We start from the raw sequence: 19,303 nt of genomic DNA on the forward strand, positions 1-19,303 counted from the left end.
AACAGGGAAGGACCTAGAGGACAGGTTCAGTGTGTGGGTAGAAAAGCCAACCAGGCTCGATGCTTGATGGGATGTGGGAAGGAGGGAAGAGGGAAGAAAATTCTGGATTAGGCAGCTGGGGGACGATGGTCCCACTTGCTAGATGGGGACCACGGGAGGAGTGGAAACACGTTTAGTCTTGCAGTGGTGGGGGTGGGAGAACTTTAAGGGCACTCGTGATGGGGCCAGACTGCCAAGTGCCCTGCGATGCTCATGCCCAGCCTTCAGGACCTGGGCACGGTGTCTGAGAACTGCAGGCAGAGCTAGCTGCCCTCGGACACCTGCTGGGGACCCCGGCGCACTTCCTGACCCTCACTGCCCCCCAACAGCCTGGTGCTCAGGCCCAGACACAGATTGTGATGGATCATTCTAGATGGCGACCCGGCTGAGCAGTGGTGCCCGTTGTTTGGTCAAACACTGGCCAGGACACTGCTGTGGCAGAATCTTCTAGATGGGAGCTGCACTTGCAGCCAGGAGACTTTTGGTGCAGGAGAAGATGCTCGATAACGTGGGTGGGCCTCACTGGCCAATCAGTTGACAGCCTTAAGAGGAAAACTGAGGCTTCCCAGAGAAGGAGAAATTCCCTCCAGACTGCAGCATTGAATCCTGCATTTCCAGCCTGCCCTACGGATTTCACGCTCAGACTGCAAAGTCATCTCTGCCAAGTTTCCAGATTCTGGATTCACCAGCCCCCACAATCGCAAGAGCCAATTCCTTAAAATAAAACCCTTTATACATATTGGACACATGTGTCTCCTGCTGGTTCTGTTTCTCTGGAGAAACCAAGCAGGTGCACAGACTATGGCCACCCATCACCTTTTACGCACCCACTCCCACCAGGACCTCTGGCCCCTGGGACTCACTCCCACTTCTCTGACTCACCCAGCTCCCCTCGGGGCCTGCCAGGGCTGTCGGCCCACCCAGCCACTCAGCTCCTGGGGCTTGGCAAACCCTAGCCTTGAGGGAGTGTTTGGTCAGAGGTGCAAGCAGGAGGCCTCTGGCCTGGCTGGACAGAATGAAGACCTGTCCTCAGAAAAGGCCAGGGGCTGCCCCCAGCCACGACCTCCACCTTCCAGCACTTTCCACTCCTTACCAGAGTGGCCTCTTCCCCGGGGCCCTCGGTGAACATGGAGGGGGCCAGTCCTTCGGTGGGCTCACCGCTGGCCTCCTCTTCCCCAGCAGTGCTGACGGCCGCCTCGGCTTCCCCTGCCACCGCGGCTGTGGTTGCTCCCAAACCTTCATCATCACCAGACCCCTGAAAAGAAAGACATCAGAGGAACCACACCGCTGGGACAGGCCCTGGATTTAGTGTGCCTGAAGCTGGAGGCTGCAGAATGCATCCCGTGCTCCGTCACCTTCAAAGCATAAGCACATCGTCACCTCACCTGACACAGCTGCCCGATGGCTGGGTCAGCACAGAAACCTGAATTTCCCATCACCACCCAAGATGGGAGCCCCATCTGGCATCCCACCCAGTGGCCCGTCCCACTCCTACCTGCCAACCTTGAGGCACACGGAGCTCACCAGCAGCACCCCCTCCCCAACTTCTGCTCACTACTCCTGCGAGGCAGATCTGCCTGAGTGCTTGTGCCTCTGTGCTGGGACAAAAGCCCAGGTCCTCGGGTCACAGCTTCCCGTAGAAAGGGTGGTCTGTCTGTCCTTACTGACCATGTCCTTGTCTTGCTCTCTCCCTTGCTCAGTGCAATCTGGTTTCACCCTCCCACATCCCTAAAGCTGCTCTCCCCAAGGTCTCCACAGTCGAGACTACAGACACAGGGAACACGCTGGAACTCGGGGTGGCTCCTGCCAGTGTCGGGAGCTCCCTCAGGCGAGCTGGCTCCAGCCCTCACCTGGACACAGCCTCTGACCCATCACCTGTCCCCCACCCCCAAGCCTTGCTCCTCTTGGTAATTGGGGTGAGCTTCCTAAAAATTCTACTCCAGCTCTGCCACTTGATGCTCGACACCCGTCAGGGGCCCCCCAACTGCCCAATACTCTTGGGCTCCTTGCCGCGGCTGCCAGGGCCCTCCAAGTTCTCAACCCTCGGGCCCTGCCCTGCTCATGAGCAAAGCCACAGGCAAACCGAGCTTCTTGAGGTTCTGGTATGTTCCAGTCCCAGGTTCCAGTCCTGCTGCACCTGCCGGGTGCCCTCCTGGGACACATCTTGCTCCCCGTGCTGGGCTACGTCTTCCCTCCTTCTCTCACCCTTGACATCCTTTTCTCAGGAAGGTGTCCTCAAACCCCGCTCTGGATTCTGTACCCTGTTCTGAGCTTCCCGAGCTTCCCGTGGCACCTCAGGGCTGCTCCCCTCTATTTTGTTTACCTGTTCACCTCCTGTTGCCCCAGGCCCGGTGCCTGCCACACCCGAAGCTCCATGACACCCACCGACCGAGCCAACAAACGCCCCCACCTCCGAGCTCAGGGCCTGCTCGGGGGGCTCCCAGATCCCCGCCATGAAGGCTCTCCTCTGCATTTTGCAGACAGATGGGGCAGAATGGTGCCTGCTCCCGCATGGGAGACCCCCTGCACCCCACCCCCCTTCATGCTACTTACATGGAACACCCTCGTTGCTACTTACGGGGGTGACCTCTTCCTCGGGGTTCTCCGTGGGCATAGTGAGGGCCAGACTCCCGGGGAGCATGCTGCTGGCCTCTGCCTCCCCAGCAGTGCTGACAGGTGCCTCGGTTTCCCCTGCTGCTGCTGTTGCTGCTACAGCTTCTTCACTGGGTGGACCCTGGAAGCAAAGACATCAGAGGGACCACATCATGACCCACGGCCCTGGTCAACATGCCTGCGGCTGCACAGACAGACACAGGCCCCTCCAGCAACGTGTACCCTGTAGCCCCTTCCCTCAAAGCAATCCTGCATCTTTGACTTCACCTCACAAGTCACAGTATTCCAGAATCCCAGGGAGAGGTGACACCTCCCAGGCACCTATATCTGTCATTTGATTCCAAACTGGAGTTGTTTGCACACTCCAGTGACGGGGAGATCACTACCTCTTGAGTCAGCCTGTTCCAGTTCTAGATGCTTCTATCTAGACATGTCCACCTCCCTGTGACCTCCTTGAAGTGCCCATCGGAAGCCACAAGAACAAGCCAAAGGTCTTAGCAGCACACCACTGCTTCCTCTTTTTCTCTGACTCAGTTTCCTTTGGGAAATGCACAAGCAAACTTTCTGAAGGTAATACAGCAATTGGGGAAAAGGAAAGAGTCTTTGGCTGCTGGTTTCACCAAACCGAGTATGTTTTCTTAGTCTCCCAGAGTGCTTTTGTTTGTTTTGTTCGTTTTATTTTGGAAAAAGTAGTTCCTTTGGATACTAAAACTACTAGGCTGATCAAAGTGAGACAGATTTCCTCACTGCAGCATTTCTCAGAGCCTTTAACAAGAGAAAGGCTTATACAGCATTTGCCAAACTTATTTGACCACAGAAGGCACCACCCTTTTTTTAATGTAGCATAGTAAATCCTGGAAGAATTATTGCCCCAGAAAAACAGTAGAGAAAAGATAAAGTCACAGGATGTTAAAACGAAACGCTCTCCGACTCAACTTTAGCTAAAGCCCCAACAGACAAGCACAACCCCTAAGGCATGAAAGAATCCCACATCCTACAAGAAGGAGCTGGTCATGTTTGAGGACATGCTAAGTGACAAGGAAACCAGCTCTCCCAGCATTAGCCCCTCACCCACCTCCAGGCTGTAGAAGAAAAGGAAAAGAATTCATTTGGGGGTTGAGTGGCTGCAGAGGAAAAAATCCTCTGGACAGAATTTTTAGGGTCACGTGGCCTCTCCCCTCACCTCTCCCTGCTACGAACCATTGCATGAGCTTTTTATGTATTCTCTGGAATTTGGGGGACATGAGGACTGGTGTCAGACTTTCCGGGGAAAGACAAAAGGCAAAAGCAGGGGGACACCTAGAGGAGGAGGGTGGGTTTGTCTTGCAGCTGTTTTCCTGGATATGGACAAGTCACGACCTTTCAAAGGCAGCCAGCTAAAGTCATCCTGAAATGGACCCTGCCCCAGAGGGTGAGGCGGACCAGCAGGTGGGGGAAATCCAGGTAGAACTTAAAAGCCCTACAGTGGAACTGCAGCCCCAGGTTTCCGGCAGGAGGACCTCTGAGAAATCCCCAAAGCACCCTTGGGAGAACGTTCCAGGAGTCAGGCATCTTCCACACACAAGGAATCACCATTTAACCAGTCACGTAAAATTGTGAGCTTTTCCCAATGCCCTCCCCAGGTGGGCCAGACCCAGCAGATGTTAGAAACAGCTGTTCAGGGAGTTGGGTCACAGGGGAAGACAAAAGTCAAGAAATTAGAGAGGAAACCCCCTCTCTGCAGGTGGTTCCTGGGCTGCCACTGGCCTGAGTATGGCAGGGAAGAAGGTGTACTGGTATTTTGTTAATTTTTTTATATTATCCTGGATAGACTTTTGAAACACCTGTGAAAAGAGACCACACCCGAGAGGAACTGGGAGAGCCAGAACTGCCTGAATTGTCATCCTGGGATGGGGGGAGGGATGAGCTGACACTGTGGGGTATCAGCAGGGGTCATGGTGAGTAGACTGCACTTGCTTTAATTGTGCACCCCACTGCACCCAACATTTCAAAGACTGGCTTTGCAGGTGTAAAAGCCAAACACTAGACCAGACACACCTGTGCTCACCTGAGTGTATCGCACAGGGGCTCAAAGAGCTGGAGGGGCTGCAGCCCCTGCACCTTCGCAGGTGAGCAGGGGGTGGCGGGTACCCCGGGAGGGGAGAAGGGCCCCGGGCAGGCTGAGCTGCGTCTCCTCCCCGTCGTGCTGTGTCCCTGGAGAGCCTCTGGGGCCTGGGGACTCCCCCGTCCCCTCTGCACCACGAGGAGGAAGGTGCCTTGTTGCCTTTCAGCTAAAACTCTTGTGATTCTCTGGAGTGGCCAATAAAAGTCACCATCAAGAGTGAAAAAAACAAATGAAATCTCCACCCACTCACCTTCTCTTCAGTGACATCAACGAAGGCCCCATCCCCAGAGCCAGGGTCTGTTATGGGGTCTCCATCCACAGAAGGGGCCCCCTCCAGCGTGTCATTCAGCATCTCGCCAGAGCCTGCAGGGAGAAGCAGGCATTCGGCCATGAGTAACTGCATTTTACAGTCTTGAAGAAGAACAAGGTATCCTTTATCTCATGATTGGGAAAGAGGGTCCATAATACAGGATTTTGGGGGGGGGGGCAAGTTGCAGAAAAACACCCCCGGAAAGGTGGCACTGCGCGTTGGTTCTGCCCAGGGGCTCTGGCACTGACTGCCGGGCTCACATCTGCAGCAAGTGTCGAACCTGCTCCCAAATCCCTCCCCTAAGAAAAGAAGAAAATGATAATTCCTACCTCATGAGGTTGTTATGAGAATCATGTTACAAGGATTAAATAAATTATTGCAAAAAAAGTATCAAGGACAGCCCCCGGGGAGCAGTCGATAAATGTCAGTTAACTGTTATTGCCAGTGTGGGTCTACATTTGTAAAAGAGAAAAAAGTGAGTATACATGATTTATCGTCATTAAATGTATACACACACATGAGTTAAATGGTATAAATCTAAATAATATAAGTACAAATATAGATTTTTATATATTTATATAGATGTTTTATGCATTTTATTCCAGAGCCCAAGAGGGGAGGGAGAAGAGGAAACTATCATTTTCGGGTTCACACAACCGTGTACTGATGGAACCGTCACCACCTGCACATATTCTTATTGCAATTTAAAAACCTGGGGGAGCCCGAGGGCGAAGGAAACGCGGGTACACTAACGGGAACGCCTGTCCCTCTGGGCTGCGCCCCCGCGAGGCAGCCCCGCGCGCGCGCCCCCTTAAATCCTGGCACTGCCCGGTGGAGCCCACCCAAGGGACCCTCCGAGACCCTCGCCGCCGCGGGGCAGGGTCGGCCCGGGGACCCACCCCCGCCGTCGCCGCAAGGGCGCATCAACACAGGGGTGACTGTGGCTGGAGGGGCCCTGGCGCCAGGCCCGTGCCGACTGCCGGGACTCGGCCACTCGCGCGGTGCCCTCGCAGGTCCCCAGTCGAGGACAGCGTCGGGGGGCGGGCGCCGAGCTCTCCCGGGACCCCGCGCCCCCGGCCGTCAGCCCCTGGGTCCCGCCGCGCGTCCTCCCTGCTCTGACCACCAGGTGGTGCTGCGCCCGCGGCCGGCGGGACCGGGGCCGGGAGACCCCACTCCTGGAGGAGGGAGACCCCGCCGTCCTGGGGCCGGGAACCAGATAATCCAGGAGGCTTGGGATAAAAATATTAGGGGGCTCTTCCTGGCCAGGGAGTGCAGGCCCCTTTCCCCTCGCCTACCGCTGTCTACCCAAAAGGAGAAAAGGAATGTTCAGGGGCTTCCCTTTGGCCTTTTTTCTGCCAGAAAACCAGTCTGGCTGATCCTCGGAACCGGAGCTGTGCCTGCATCCCGGACCAGTCTCCATTCGGATCTTACTGCGTCTGCACCCAGCCCTGGGCCTAGGAAAGGTCCTTGCTTGCCCCGCAGCCTCTCCAGCTCCCTGCGCCTCCCAGACAGCCTAATTAGGTCCTAATTCCACTCGTGAGAAAAGCGTTTGCAATCCATAAACCACTGCATGTCCCGGCTGCGCACAGTCCTCTCCTCCACCAGAAGCAAGGGTTGGTATCACTCAGAGAACGGTGCAGGAATCTAAAACTTGGAAATGTTAAGTAACTTGGCCCAGGCCGGCCTGCAGATTGGTGTCTGAGCAGGGAGAAGTTCCCTCCAGACTCTGGGACTCTCACCCACAGCCTTTCCGCAGCAAAACCCTGGCTCTTTGCTCTTATTATGAATTTATTAAATCATTGTGCACTTTTTCCTATTCAGTCCCGTATACCCAAGGTTAGTTTTAAAATAACATTCACTTAATAATGGCAGAAATAAAAATAATGTTACTATAAAGTACTATAGGAGACTTGTAAAATACAGAAGCGCAAAAGAAAAATTAAAACCACCTTTAATCCTATCACCCAGTGGTAACGGTCATCATGTTTTGGGGATATTATTCTAATATATATACAAACACACATTGCTCTCTACAGCTATACACACATAGAGACAAATAAACATATAAACACACACAGTTTTGAAATCTGCCCTTTGGGTGGGATACACCAAGATCATTTCCCCAGACCATTCAATATTCTTTGGCATCACCCATTTCTGGCTGCACAAAGAGTGAAGTCTAATCTGCCCCTCCAGGCCCCAGGCCCCAGTGTGGGTGGTTTGGGTGTGTGTGTGTGTGTGTGTGTGTGTGTGTGTGTGTGAGATTTGGAACAGTGCACCTGGAGTGACCTTGTACCTAAATCTCGGTGCTCTGGCACAGGCTGTAATTTCGGTCTGAAATGGCCGCCCCTCGGATGACAGGCAGGAAGTGCAGCCTCATCTCGGGCTTCGGGCAGCGATGGAGCTGCTGCCTGGAGCCCACATCGGATCCTGGGGTTCTGGAGTCGGCTCACTCGCTGGCTGTGTGGGTGCCCCCTTAGCCTTTCCCAGCATTGGTTCTACCATCTGTGAAAGAGTGGCTGGTACTGTTGACTGGCACACAGCAGGTCTTCAATAACAGCAGCAATTATTACAACTCTGCTGATAAACCCCAGGCCTGGGGTCTGGGGGTAAAAAGCTCAGCCATCCGAGATCCATCACCAACTCTGCCCTTTACACACATACAGCTGTGGGTCGGTGACTTAACTTCTCTTTGGCTCAATTTCCTTGCCCTGTCTCTAAAATGAAGACAATTCTAATTCCTTCCTCAAGGGGCTGAGAAGGTTACATGGGGCCTAGGCTGGATGGCCAGAAAAGGCCACTGCGCTTGGCGGTGCATCGGGGACTTGCCTTGCTCGGGGCTGCTGTGCGGGATGACACTCACGTTGATGGCTTCTGGGGTCCCCTCAGATACAGGCTCACCGGAGAGCTCCATGTCCTCAGAAGGAGGGGATGAAGACGGAGGTGTGCTTATGGGTTTGACTTCTGCTTCTCTAGGCTGAAGGGAGGAAATGAGACCCAAAAGGATTTACTTGGCAGTGAAGCAGGGAAAGAAATGGCTGTGAATATCGATGAAGAAAATAACATAACTGGAAAGGGCCGATGAAACCCAGAGAAAGCCCAGACCTGGAAGAGGGCACGCCGGAGGGAATCAATGAAATGCAGCTCCATTTACAGTGAGACGCTGCCAGACTTGTCGGTGGCTCTTTGAGCCCAGGGACTGTGACACCCACATCCCAGGCCAGCACAGGGGAGGTGCTCAAGAAAGACCCATCAGATGAGGGAACGGATGGATGAACAAATGAATGAACCAGGCTGCACTCGGTCCAACCCCAATAGTCATGGACACCTGCGCAAGTGAAGCATGGGGATGGCCTCCTTCCAAGGAAGCTTTTCCAAAGCCAGTCAATGGCTTAACCAACCTGACCCATTAGAGAGGGAAGAAAAAAAACAAACCAACCCAAACAGCAGGAAACACAGAGTAACAAGGAGGTGCAGAGAGAAATTGTGATGTGGAACCACAGAAGTCACATCACCCCAGACCTGGGATCCCAGTAGAGGCTCAGCAGACCCAGGGCTTGTCAGTGTTCAAATCATCTTGTTGCTTTCTGAGCTTGAGGGGCCAAGGGGTGAACGGAAGGATCCTGCCAACCAGCGCTGGGCCAGCCTGAGCGAGAATCACACCTTGATTTTATTAAGATGCTAAGATTTCAGGGTTCGTTTGTTACTGCAGCAAAACCTGCCTATCCTGACTAATAACAGAGGCTATTTCCTTAACTGTCAGAATGTCGGGTTCAAACAGCCTCTGCACCCTCAGGACAAGGAGGAATCTTAGGGGCCACATAAGTTAGGGTTTAAGGGTTCAGTTCTTACAATAAGACTTGGGTCAAATCCCAGCTCTCCACTTACCAGCTAGGTTATCTTGGGCAAGTCATGTAGCCCCACTGAGCCTCAACTTCCTCCTCTGTAAAATGGGGACAATAATGTGGAAAATGCACAGAGGAGCTCAGTGCACTGTCTGGCTCACAATTGGAGCCTCATCAATGTTAGCTGTCAATTGTCAGTATCGCCGGATTGCTAAATTCTAGGAACAGCAATACCCTGAGAGTGATTTTCTTCAGGTGTTGGTGTTCAAGGTGATTTTTCTTTCCTCATCTGCACTTGCAAAAATTTTATTAATCAATAGGGGATATTTGCATAATAAGAGTAAATGTATTGTTTAGAGTCTGTAAAATCCCCAGGGTGGAGGCTGGACAGGCTTCCAGGAGTTGGGCCTTGAAGAACGAGCCTCGTTTCAGAGAACTGGGCTGGGATGGGGAAGGACATGGCATCATCAGGGCTGGACAGTCTGAGCTCGGCAAGAGTGGAGGGTTCAAGCGGGACATGGGGGGCAGAGCCCAGAGAGGCAGGGAGAGAGAGGGGCTGGTCCCTGGGAGGGCAACTGGCAGCCACCAGGGAGTGGTGCACCCAGGTGAGAGCTCTGGAGAGTTCTCCCTGGAGATTCTACAAAAGCACGGATTAAGGGAACGAAGGTTAAGCCGAGAGATCAGGAGGTTGCAGTCAAGAGCCCTGCAGAGAGCAGACTGTCTCCCAGGAGACCAGGGAGGCCTCCCCATTTCTCCCAGCTGGACCCGACACCAGGCAGGGCACGGAAGGACCTGCGAGGGGTCACCCAAGAAAGCCCATCTCCAGCCTGGCGGGAGGCTGGGGGAGGCTGGAAGGAAGTCGCTGTGTAAGGCCCTTGGGCTTTGGGACAAGGCAGGTCGGACAGATGGACGACAGAGTGGGAAACCCGGGAGGATGAGGAAACACCAGGCTGAGCTCTGCCACTCGAGGTGGCCCAGGCTGGGTTTATGTGAAATCACTGGCTCCCACCCGTCAGCCAGAAAGTTCTTTACGCAGCTCCCAAGGCGGCCACAACCCCCACCCTCACCCCTCTGTTCAAGGGCAGAACACGATGCTGGCGAGGGGATCCCCAGGGGTGAGGTGAGGTGTCGTGCCTCCAACACACAGCTCCTAGCTTTCAGGGGTCAGTGTGGATGGGGACCCAGGCTTGTCTGTGATGAAACAGGGATGTTGAGTCTTCAGAATTTTTTTCTTTTTTAGTTAAAAGTGCAGCGATTTGCTGAGTCTACACACACATGAGTCGGATTTACTCATTCAGCACAGATTTCCTGAGGGCCTACTAGGTCCTTGGCTGAGCCCTGGGGATACAGAACTGAATAAATAAGACGGTGGGTTTACCCTCAGATCACCAGACGGTGGTGGAGACAAGGAACCACCCGGACACAACTGTCGGTGAGAGCATGAGTGAGGGTCCTCGGGGAGAATGTGGATGGGGCTCTGGAGGATAGTTAGGAGTTTGCCAGGCAGAAAGGGGGCCAGGAAGGGGCCCTCCAAGCAAAGAGAACAGCAGAACCAGAAGCAGGGATGGAGTCTGTGAACATTTGGTTGTGTTTGGGTTAGAATCCCCTGCAGAGCCTTCTGTAAATATACTCTTGGCTCCCACTCTAGATCTCCTGAGCCTGAGACTCCAAATGTGCAGCTCAAGCAGGAATCTTTGGAAAGAGTCCCCTGCCCCTGCCCCCACAGATGATTCTGAGGCACAGGGCTGAGAACGCCAAGTATGTTCATTCCAGCTCAGCCTAAGAGAACTTTGCAGAAATGGCGAGGTGTGTCGCCTGAGGCTGGCAGAGCACGGGGTGAGAATGGGGTAGCAGAGACCCCCGCCCGAAAGCGGGGCTGAATTTTAAGTCCCCAACTGCACAGACAGTGGTGATTTGGTTCACCGGTGACGGCTTGTGTCTGTCTCAGAGGCTGGCAGGCCTGTGAAAGCTAGGAGCTGTGTGTCTGAGGCAGGACACCTCACCTCACCCCCGGAGATCCCCTCGCCAGCTTCGTGTTCTGCCCGTCATTCCAAGAGAGAAGCAGACAGAGAGGGGAGGGGAAAGTCTGAGACAACGAGGGCAATTCCCTGTCTTTGAGGGGTGGCTGCTGAAGGGAACCACGGAGCCCTCCAGGAGGGTTTGAAAGGGGGTGCCCCCACTGGGGTGGTGACAGAGCCCTGGACCCAGGCTGGGCAGGCCCGGACAAGGCTCTTCAGTCCTCCGTGCCCTGCCCCAGCCTGGGTGGAAAACACCCCCTGCACAGGAGCCTAAAGGAAGCAGAGGGCTCTGCAAAGAGAAGGCCAGAGCACGGGCAGGGAGTCCGATTGTCATCACCCAGACAAGTCCACTTCAGGACCTGCAGCTCCTGGACCTCGGCCTGGGGCAGCTTCTCCCAGCCACCTGGGAGGCAAATGGGGCAGGAGGCCCTAAGAGGGACAGGGCCCCCTCGCCGGGCCCGCCCTGGGCTGGGCCCCCTAATGCAGCACCCCCTTCACGCTCACACAGGCCTGTGGGGCCATGAGAACCACAAGGCGCTCCTGGAGAGCTGGCCAGGAGCTGACCGTGCCCCAGAAGTGTGGGTTCATCTCACTTTCACTCTAGTGTGGGAAGCAGGGACCCATGAGGGTCCATTTTTCAGAGGAGGATACCAAGACTCCGAGAGGGTCCCTGCTCAAAGTCAACAGCCGTCAGGTGGCAGAGCTGGGTCTCGCACTTGGCGGGCCGCCAACCTGCCCCAGTTCTAAAATCACCAAGGTGGGGAGGGGCGGTGAGTCTGAGAAAGAAAGTGTTTGGGGTGCCCCAGAGGCCACCAAATCCATCAAATAGCCAACAGCACCTTCCCCACTTTTTTGGACACTTTGGGGGGTAATTTGGCACCCCGTCTTGGCAGAAGCGAGCGCCCACACCTGCCTGCGGGACCCAGTGGCCTTGGGCAAGCCAGCCTGCCCTGGGAGCTCCCATCTCCACCTGCACAAAAGCTGGTTCTGCCTCCTGCTGGGCGGCTGCAAGGGGCAAGTGAAGTGATCTACACAGAAGCACTGACCCACCCCCGGCCCCATGATCGTGTCACACTCTCCACCCCCACCCCCTCCTGCCCTCCTCTCGGGGCCACCCTGGGTCACTGGCATCCATCATGCCCGAGTCCGTGTCCTTCCTGGGCTGGGAACTGAGACAGATCAGGCCAGAAGGCCCAAGGGACCCCCCGCTCTGTGCCCTACTGCCCTGGGGCCCAGACACGCTGATGGGCAGCCAGGGGCCCATGGACTGTGACAACACCCCGAGGCAGCTGCCCTCCCCGGCCTTGACATCGCCCCTCCCAGCTGCCCAGGTTGACGAGGCCCCAGGATGGATCCGCAGCACCGCCCGGGCCAGCGGCACGGGGTCAAAGCTGCACCCCTGGGTGGGGCTCAGAGGCCACGCTCCAGCCCCAGCTCTGCCCAGGCGCTCTGGGACGTGTGTTCCCCTCCCTGCGCCTCAGTTTGCCCATCTGTACAAAGGGCCGTTGGAAAGATGCGGCCTTCAGGTCCCTTCAGCTCTGACTATTCCCTTTGCTGCCCCACCCACAACCCCGCAGTCGGAGGTCTATAATTTATAGCCTCTGCCTTGTTTCTAGTTCCTTGTTTTTTTCGATCATAGATGTGTTTATGGAGTGAGCCAGGCCAGTGACAGTGCCTCCCTGAGGCTTTTCTGTTCTCAGAGACGCAGATGCTGCTTCTTTCACTCACAACGGGCCGTGGTGTCCCCATGGGCTGACTCAGTGCTTCCCAAACCATTTCCTCGCTGTGGCCCCAGGGCATGTCCCCAGGAGGAGAGGAGGCCCAGCCACGGGAGGAGGCCTGGCCATGGCAGAAGGATGCCTTTCCCCTGACTCTGGGGAGGACATTGCAAGTGGCAAGAGTGGGGGCCCCGGCTTTACTCACAGCCCGAGCCCCTAGCAGATATAACCACAGCCACTGTCGAGGTCAGGCAGTAGCTGAGACCCGTCCCCACGCTGCCTCAGCTGACCCCACCTCATCTCACAGGACTCTGATCTCCGTTTTAAGGAACAAGGACCTGAGGCTCAGAGAGGCTGAGTGGGTCCCCCCAGGCCACAGAGCAGGGGAGCGACCGTGCAACGTGTGAGTGGACCAGGGTGGCACTGAGTAAGTGGCGGTCCAGGTCACCTGGGGTTTTCGTGAAATGCCCACTGGCCAACACCTTCCTGGGCACCCCAGTAGCCGACAGCCACAGCCACGGATCTGAGAACAGAGGCGTCGGGTCTTGGCTCTGGGACCCCCACCCCCTAAGGCTGGGCAAGCCCACATGGTGCGGCACCCGCACTCACCGGGGCCTGGGTGTAGGTGACGGCCTCCAGGATCTCGGCCACCCCGTCTGCATCCGGCAGCCCACTGGCCTCTCCCGATGCCTGGGGGGACAGATCAGAGCACACACAGCGCAGAGGGGCAGTTTGCATGAGCAGGTGTGTGTTGGGGGTGGGGCAGAGGGAGAGGAAGAGAAGGAGAATGAGAGAGAGAGAGACCATGGGGGACAGAGACAGAGAGACAGAGCGATGGGGTGGGGAGGGGGGAGGGAGGGAGAGGGGCTGGGGGGAGAGTGTGTCGCCCACGGCGATGCTTGGCTATACTTTTCCTTCTGCATTTTATTGCTCAAACAAAAGAATGAAAATGCAATCGATTTGCACTCCCTCTACACGTCTACTTTCATTTTCTCCGGTTCCCTTCCGTCCCCATCCCCGTCCGGGGTCCCTGGGTCTTCCGCTGGTCCTCGCGTCCTGAGTGTCTCTTCACCCGGCTACAGACCCGTCACCACCGGGCTCCTGGCCGTGTCCACGTTTCCAACCTGCGCCCCGTTGCCGAGTTGCGACTGTGAACTCGGAAGGTTTTCCTCCTCCGGGAAGCCCAGGCTCCCGGGAGCACCGACGTTCTCATGGAGTCCAATTCCACCCCGAGGGGCGCTGCGGCCCAGTCTGCAGCATTTTTAACAGATTAATGGAGCCGCCTTCTGCTTTGTTTGGGGTTGACCCCACCCAGAAAAGAACTGAAGCTCCGGGAACATGATCCCTGGGCACGTGCCAGCTGTCCCCCGGGCTGGCCTGGCTCCTGCCCTTTCCTCTCCTGCCTCCAATCCCCCCACCCGTCGAGTGTGGGTTGAGAACTGCCCTGTGTCCCGAGCGCCTGGACTATGTCACTGGACTCGGGAGTGTGTGTGCGAGTGGGTGCAGCTCAAGGATGGGGTCAGCACCCACTCTGTCCTTGGCTCCAGCGCCTGTCCAGGGTGTCACCTGAGCAGGTGCTTGGAAAGGATGCGGCCTGAATAGAAGGGAGGGAGGGAGGAGGGGAGGGAGGGAGGACGGGAGGGAGGGATGGAAGGAGAGAGGGAGGAGTGAAGGGAGGAGTGGAGGGAGGGAGGAGTGAAGGGAGGAGGGAAGGGAGGGAGGGAGGAGTGAAGGGAGGAGTGGAGGGAGGAGGGAAGGGAGGGAGGGAGGAGGGAAGGGAGGAGTGAAGGGAGGAGTGGAGGGAGTGAGGGAGGAGCGGAGGGAGGAGTGAAGGGAGGAGTGGAGGGAGGGAGAGAGGGAGGAGTGAAGGGAGGAGTGGAGGGAGGAGGGGAGGGAGGGAGGAGGGAAGGGAGGAGCGAAAGGAGGAGTGGAGGGAGGGAGGGAGGAGCAGAGGGAGGAGTGAAGGGAGGAGTGGAGGGAGGGTGGGAGGAGCGGAGGGAGGAGTGAAGGGAGGAGTGGAGGGAGGGAGAGAGGGAGGAGTGAAGGGAGGAGGGAAGGGAGGGAGGGAGGAGTGAAGGGAGGAGGGAAGGGAGGGAGGGAGGAGGGAGGAAGGAGCGGAGGGAGGGAGGAGAAGGAGGGAGGATGGAGGAAGGAAGGTGCCATCCTTTCTTCCTGCCCACCATCCACCCCAGCTTAGGAACTGATTCACTTGCCAAGCATAAAAGCTAAATTTAGGCGAGTTTTTATAGGAATTTACACCCAGAATGATGTCTGGGCATTTTAACTTTGATTTTGGAATCTGGCTCCCTTTCTTGGCAGGAAGGCCAGAAACCAGGCCCTCGGCAGCCACAGCCACCCAAGAAGCTAAGGCTTATAAAAAGCACAGCCCCCCACCCCCACCCCCTGCCCAGGGGAGGGGTGAAGCCCTGACAAAAGCAGCCTAAAGCCCCAAAGCCCAGAACAGGACTTGTGGACACGCTTGCCAAGGGGAAAGCTTCTGTGACTCCATGAGCAGGGGGTGAAGACTGCTGGGTGCCCCCCTGAAAGCCAGGAACCGGGGCTGCAGGGCCCACTGGGGGGCGAGGGAGAGGCCGGGGAGGGGGCGGCAAACTCACCGAGGCCTCCTCCGCTTCGCACTGCTCCTCGGGAGCCCTGGGGTCGGGGTGCACGGTGAGCTGCTGCAGGGCACCCTGCAGGAAAGCAGAAAGGTCAGAAGACGCCGTGGGCACCCTCTGCAGCCAGGCCACCCGGGAGGATGTGTGCTTTGACAGAGAAGGACAAATGGAAGGATCCCCGTGGGCCAACATCATGCCAACCCCATTAACTGGAGAGGCCTTTAGAGAGCACCAAGTCCAAAGTGGGGACTGACTCTGCCACCTCCTCCTGTCTCTGGGTCCCCTGCTGGGTGGATCCTGATCTGATAACACAGGTGTCCTTACAAGAAGAGAGACACGTGGACACACAGACAGACAGACAGTAGGGGAGCAGTCCATGTAAAGGCCAAAGTAGGGACTGGAGCCAAGGAGCGCCAAGGACAGCTGCAACCACCGAAGCTGGGAGAGGCCGGGCAGGAGGCTACCACACGGGGTTCCGAGGGACCCCAGCCTGGGCAGCATCTCGATTTTGGACTTCTAACCCCGAGAACCGTGGGACAATAGAATGATGTTGTTTTAAGCCACCACGTTGGCGGCACCTCGTTCTGGCAGCCCTAGGAGACTGAGATGGTAAAATCAGTTTTCTGATATTTTGCAGGACACTTTATCCAACAGGAGAGAGGCTACCTCTCTCTCATGCATTCTAACTTACTCTATTTTTGCAGAAATGACTTAAGCATAATTCCATTTGAATCCAAAGATAAAATCGTTGAAGGAGTGTGGCAAGCCATGGCCTGAGCAAAACAGGCCTGCAGATCTTTGGTGCACAGCAGTCTGTGTGACCAAGGCAGCTAAATGTTTAACCTATTGTCTTTGCAACCAGTAAGGAAAAAAAAGGGTAAATTGACCTTCAAATGTAACTTTATGGAAAGCAGGCAGGAAGTGAGAGGCTCTTAGTCTCACAAAAAGAGCAAAATGTAATTGTTCAAGTGTTGTTCTAGTCCTTCCTGCACCAAACCCCAGGTCAGAGTGACCTGTTCCTGCATCTATGCTCCCCCTACCCTTAGGAATGTCTTTGTCTAAAACTCTTATAAAAGGGCTTGCTGTGCTCTGAAGCGTGCATCCGATTTTCCCTGCAAAAGCAGCACCTGCCTGGCAAGAGAAAAGCCGTTTATATTCTGCCTCCCTGTGAGTAAGCCCCAAATAAAGTTCATGTTTCAGCAGATGCTGGGCATTTTCTTTGGTCTTTTGACTGGTAAAGCCCCCTCAGGCTGTGACAAGGAGATAATACACCAGATTCTTTTTATAATGCTTTAAACTATACAAAGCGCTTTCCCATAGGTTATCTCACTTGACTCAATGAGCCTGTGAAGTAGTAGGTTCTCTTATCCCACATTACAAGCAAGAAAGACTCAGAGAATCGAGGTGCTGTCTAAAGCCATCCTGGCCAGCAAGTTAGGAACACAGGCCAGGAATCTAGGTTTGGGGCTGCGGGCTTGGCATTCTCCCCCTATCCCACAGGGCCTCTCTGAGGCCAGAGGTAGAATAATGACAGCGATAGGAGTTGCTTGGGTCTATCGTGCAGGGGGTCTGTGCCCAGGTCCACCACGAGCGGGGCGTCCACACTCACGGTGAATCTCTCCAGCCCCGTGGCTCCGGCATTGCCCACGAAGATTCCGGCGCTGGGCTCGAAAGCCAGGGCCCGGGAGGACCGCTGGAAGAGGACGCGGCTGTGCTCCTCGCAGTCCACGAGGAGGGCAACCTCACCGCCCTGGATGGTCACTGCAAAGCGGTTCCACCTGTGGGTCATCACAGGCACCGAGAAGACGGCGGCCTCGTGGGACACGAGGGAGCCGGGCTCCGTGTAGTAGAGGATGATGCGCTGACGGCCCTCCTCCTCTCCTGAGAGCCGCAGCCCCAGGTAGATGACCTTCTGGAAGGCGTCGGTGATGGCAAAGAGGGTGCCGCCTCGGGGGCTACTGGGCTTGACCGTGACGCTGACCGCGAAGTCCCGGAAGAAGGCGGCAGGGAGGAGGGTCCGGGCTGGGCGGCCGATGTTGGCGCCAGGCCCAAAGCTGTAGGCTGGAAAGCCACCATAGCCCGTGACGAAGGACACGGAGGAGGGCAGGGGGACGCCGATGAGCTCCGTGAGGTCCAGGGGGCCCTGGGAAGCCGGATCTGTGGGGAGGGAGAGGGGGGACAAGTGTCACATGTACATTCTACTACGACCGGGAAAGAGCAAGAAATTAAAAATCCCACCGAAATCTCTAAATCCGTTCTTTCCAACATTTTTGATGATGACCCACGTAAGAAATGCATTTACACAGCCACCCAATATGCACAGTTAGTATCTATCCGCAACACTGAAACAAATGCTTCAGGGAAGAGTCCCCACTTTCGATATTCACCAGGCATGCTGAAGTTTTCTTTTCTATTTAATTGTTCTTTTCTTGTCTATTTTATATTTTAAAAAATGCTGGTAATGATCTACTACATTGATTTCATTAGCCATGAATGGGTTATGACTTTCAGTTTGGAAAACATTTCCTATCCTCAAATATATAATGTTCCTCAATCAACTTGGAGCCCCCACTCACCCACTTCTCTCTATAAAACTGGGGGGTGGGGGTGGCTGCTAGTTTGGATATATTATGTCTCCCAGAAAAAGCCATGCTCTTTAAAGCAATCTTGTGGGGGCAGACGTATTAGTGTTGATTAGGTTGGAACCTATTGAGTGAGTGTTTCCATGGAGATGCAACTCACCCAGCTGTAGGTGATAACTCTGATTGAATTATTTCCATGGAGGTGTGGCCCAGCCCATTCAGGGTGGGTCTTGATTAGTTTACTGGAGTCCTTTAAAAAGAGCCACACAGGCTCAGACACTTGCTGATACTGATACTTGGAGACACTTGGTGATGCAAGACAGAAAGATGTTTGGAGGTATTAAGCTAAGTGATAAAGCCCAGAGTTTGCCCCAGGATATGCTAAGACAGGACTCCCAGGCACTTAGTGAGAAACGTCCTGGGAGAAAGAACCAAGAACGAGCTGCAGCTGAGAGAATTTTGGAGCCAGCTGTTGAAAGCAGACTTGCTGATGCTTTGGAGTTGCTAGCCCAGAGTTTGCTCTGGAGAAGCTAAGAGAGGGGAGAAGCTAAGAAAGGACAAAACACACCAAGAACAACATTTTGGAGAACGCCATTTTGAAACACAGCCTGGGGAGCAGAGGAATACAACAAGCCACACGCCTTCCCAGGTGACAGAGAGGTGTTCCGGATGCCACTGGCCATTCTGCAGTGAAGGTGCCCTGTTATTGATGCCTTTGTTTGGACATTTGTATAGTCTTAGGACTGTAATTTTGTAACCAAATAACCCCGCATATATAAAAGCCAATCCATTTCTGGTATTTTGCATAATGGCAGCATTAGCAAACAGGGACAGGAGGTATTTATTTGTTTGGTTTTGTTTCAAATGAGGTTGACTGTTTACGTGCCTCAGAGTGTGGGAAAAAAGCAGGGACAAATGCAGTGTTCCCAGACCTCAGGACAACTGAAGCTTGCATCATCATCATCATCATCACCATCGCCATCGAGGTTCCCTGGTTTCTCACTGGTACTAGGCTGTTCTAAGCCAGTTACACACAAATAGCTCATTTAACCCTCATGAGGACCTATGAGGTTAGATAGTGTCATCCCCATTTTGCTTCTGAGAAAACTGAGGCTTAGAGAAGTTAAGAAATTTGCCCAAATTAAGTTGGGTCCAGGGCTCTGACCCAGAGCCTCGGACCCCAGGATTTCCTCACAGCACAGCTCTGGGGGAGAAGCCACGGGGCCCCGCTATGAGGCCTGGAAAAGACCCCAGACCCCTGGTTTGCACAAGCACTGTCTCCGGGGAGAAGGCTGTGGGCTGGCTGCAGTGACGTGCCCCCGTCCCCAGGCACCCGAGATGTCCCGGATGCCACCCGAGAGATGGGAAGGCAGGTCCCTAGGAGGATGGATGGGACAATGGATAAGCAAGGCCGTTTGGCCTCAGAGGTGACACCGGGTCCTGAGGGCTCAGCCAGAGG

At 55.2% G+C, this 19,303-nt stretch overlaps 1 protein-coding gene across 2 annotated transcripts in view; it reads right to left on the reverse strand.

The window, feature by feature from the left end:
* The window catches only part of COL15A1 (collagen type XV alpha 1 chain), a 113,853-nt gene that overhangs the window by 54,489 nt on the left and 40,061 nt on the right, over positions 1–19,303 (reverse strand). For both annotated transcript variants that reach the window (XM_037797014.1, XM_037797013.1), the window contains exons 3-9: positions 16,872–17,419; positions 15,263–15,337; positions 13,257–13,337; positions 7,896–8,043; positions 5,007–5,119; positions 2,618–2,773; positions 1,133–1,294 (exon numbers count right to left, since the gene is read on the reverse strand). In XM_037797014.1, the coding sequence (XP_037652942.1) occupies positions 1,133–1,294; positions 2,618–2,773; positions 5,007–5,119; positions 7,896–8,043; positions 13,257–13,337; positions 15,263–15,337; positions 16,872–17,419 (1,283 nt within the window). The remainder of the gene's footprint in view (positions 1–1,132; positions 1,295–2,617; positions 2,774–5,006; positions 5,120–7,895; positions 8,044–13,256; positions 13,338–15,262; positions 15,338–16,871; positions 17,420–19,303) is intronic.

The sequence above is a fragment of the Choloepus didactylus genome, chromosome 10 (assembly GCF_015220235.1).
Source record: "Choloepus didactylus isolate mChoDid1 chromosome 10, mChoDid1.pri, whole genome shotgun sequence".
Classification (NCBI taxonomy): Eukaryota; Metazoa; Chordata; class Mammalia; order Pilosa; family Megalonychidae; genus Choloepus; species Choloepus didactylus.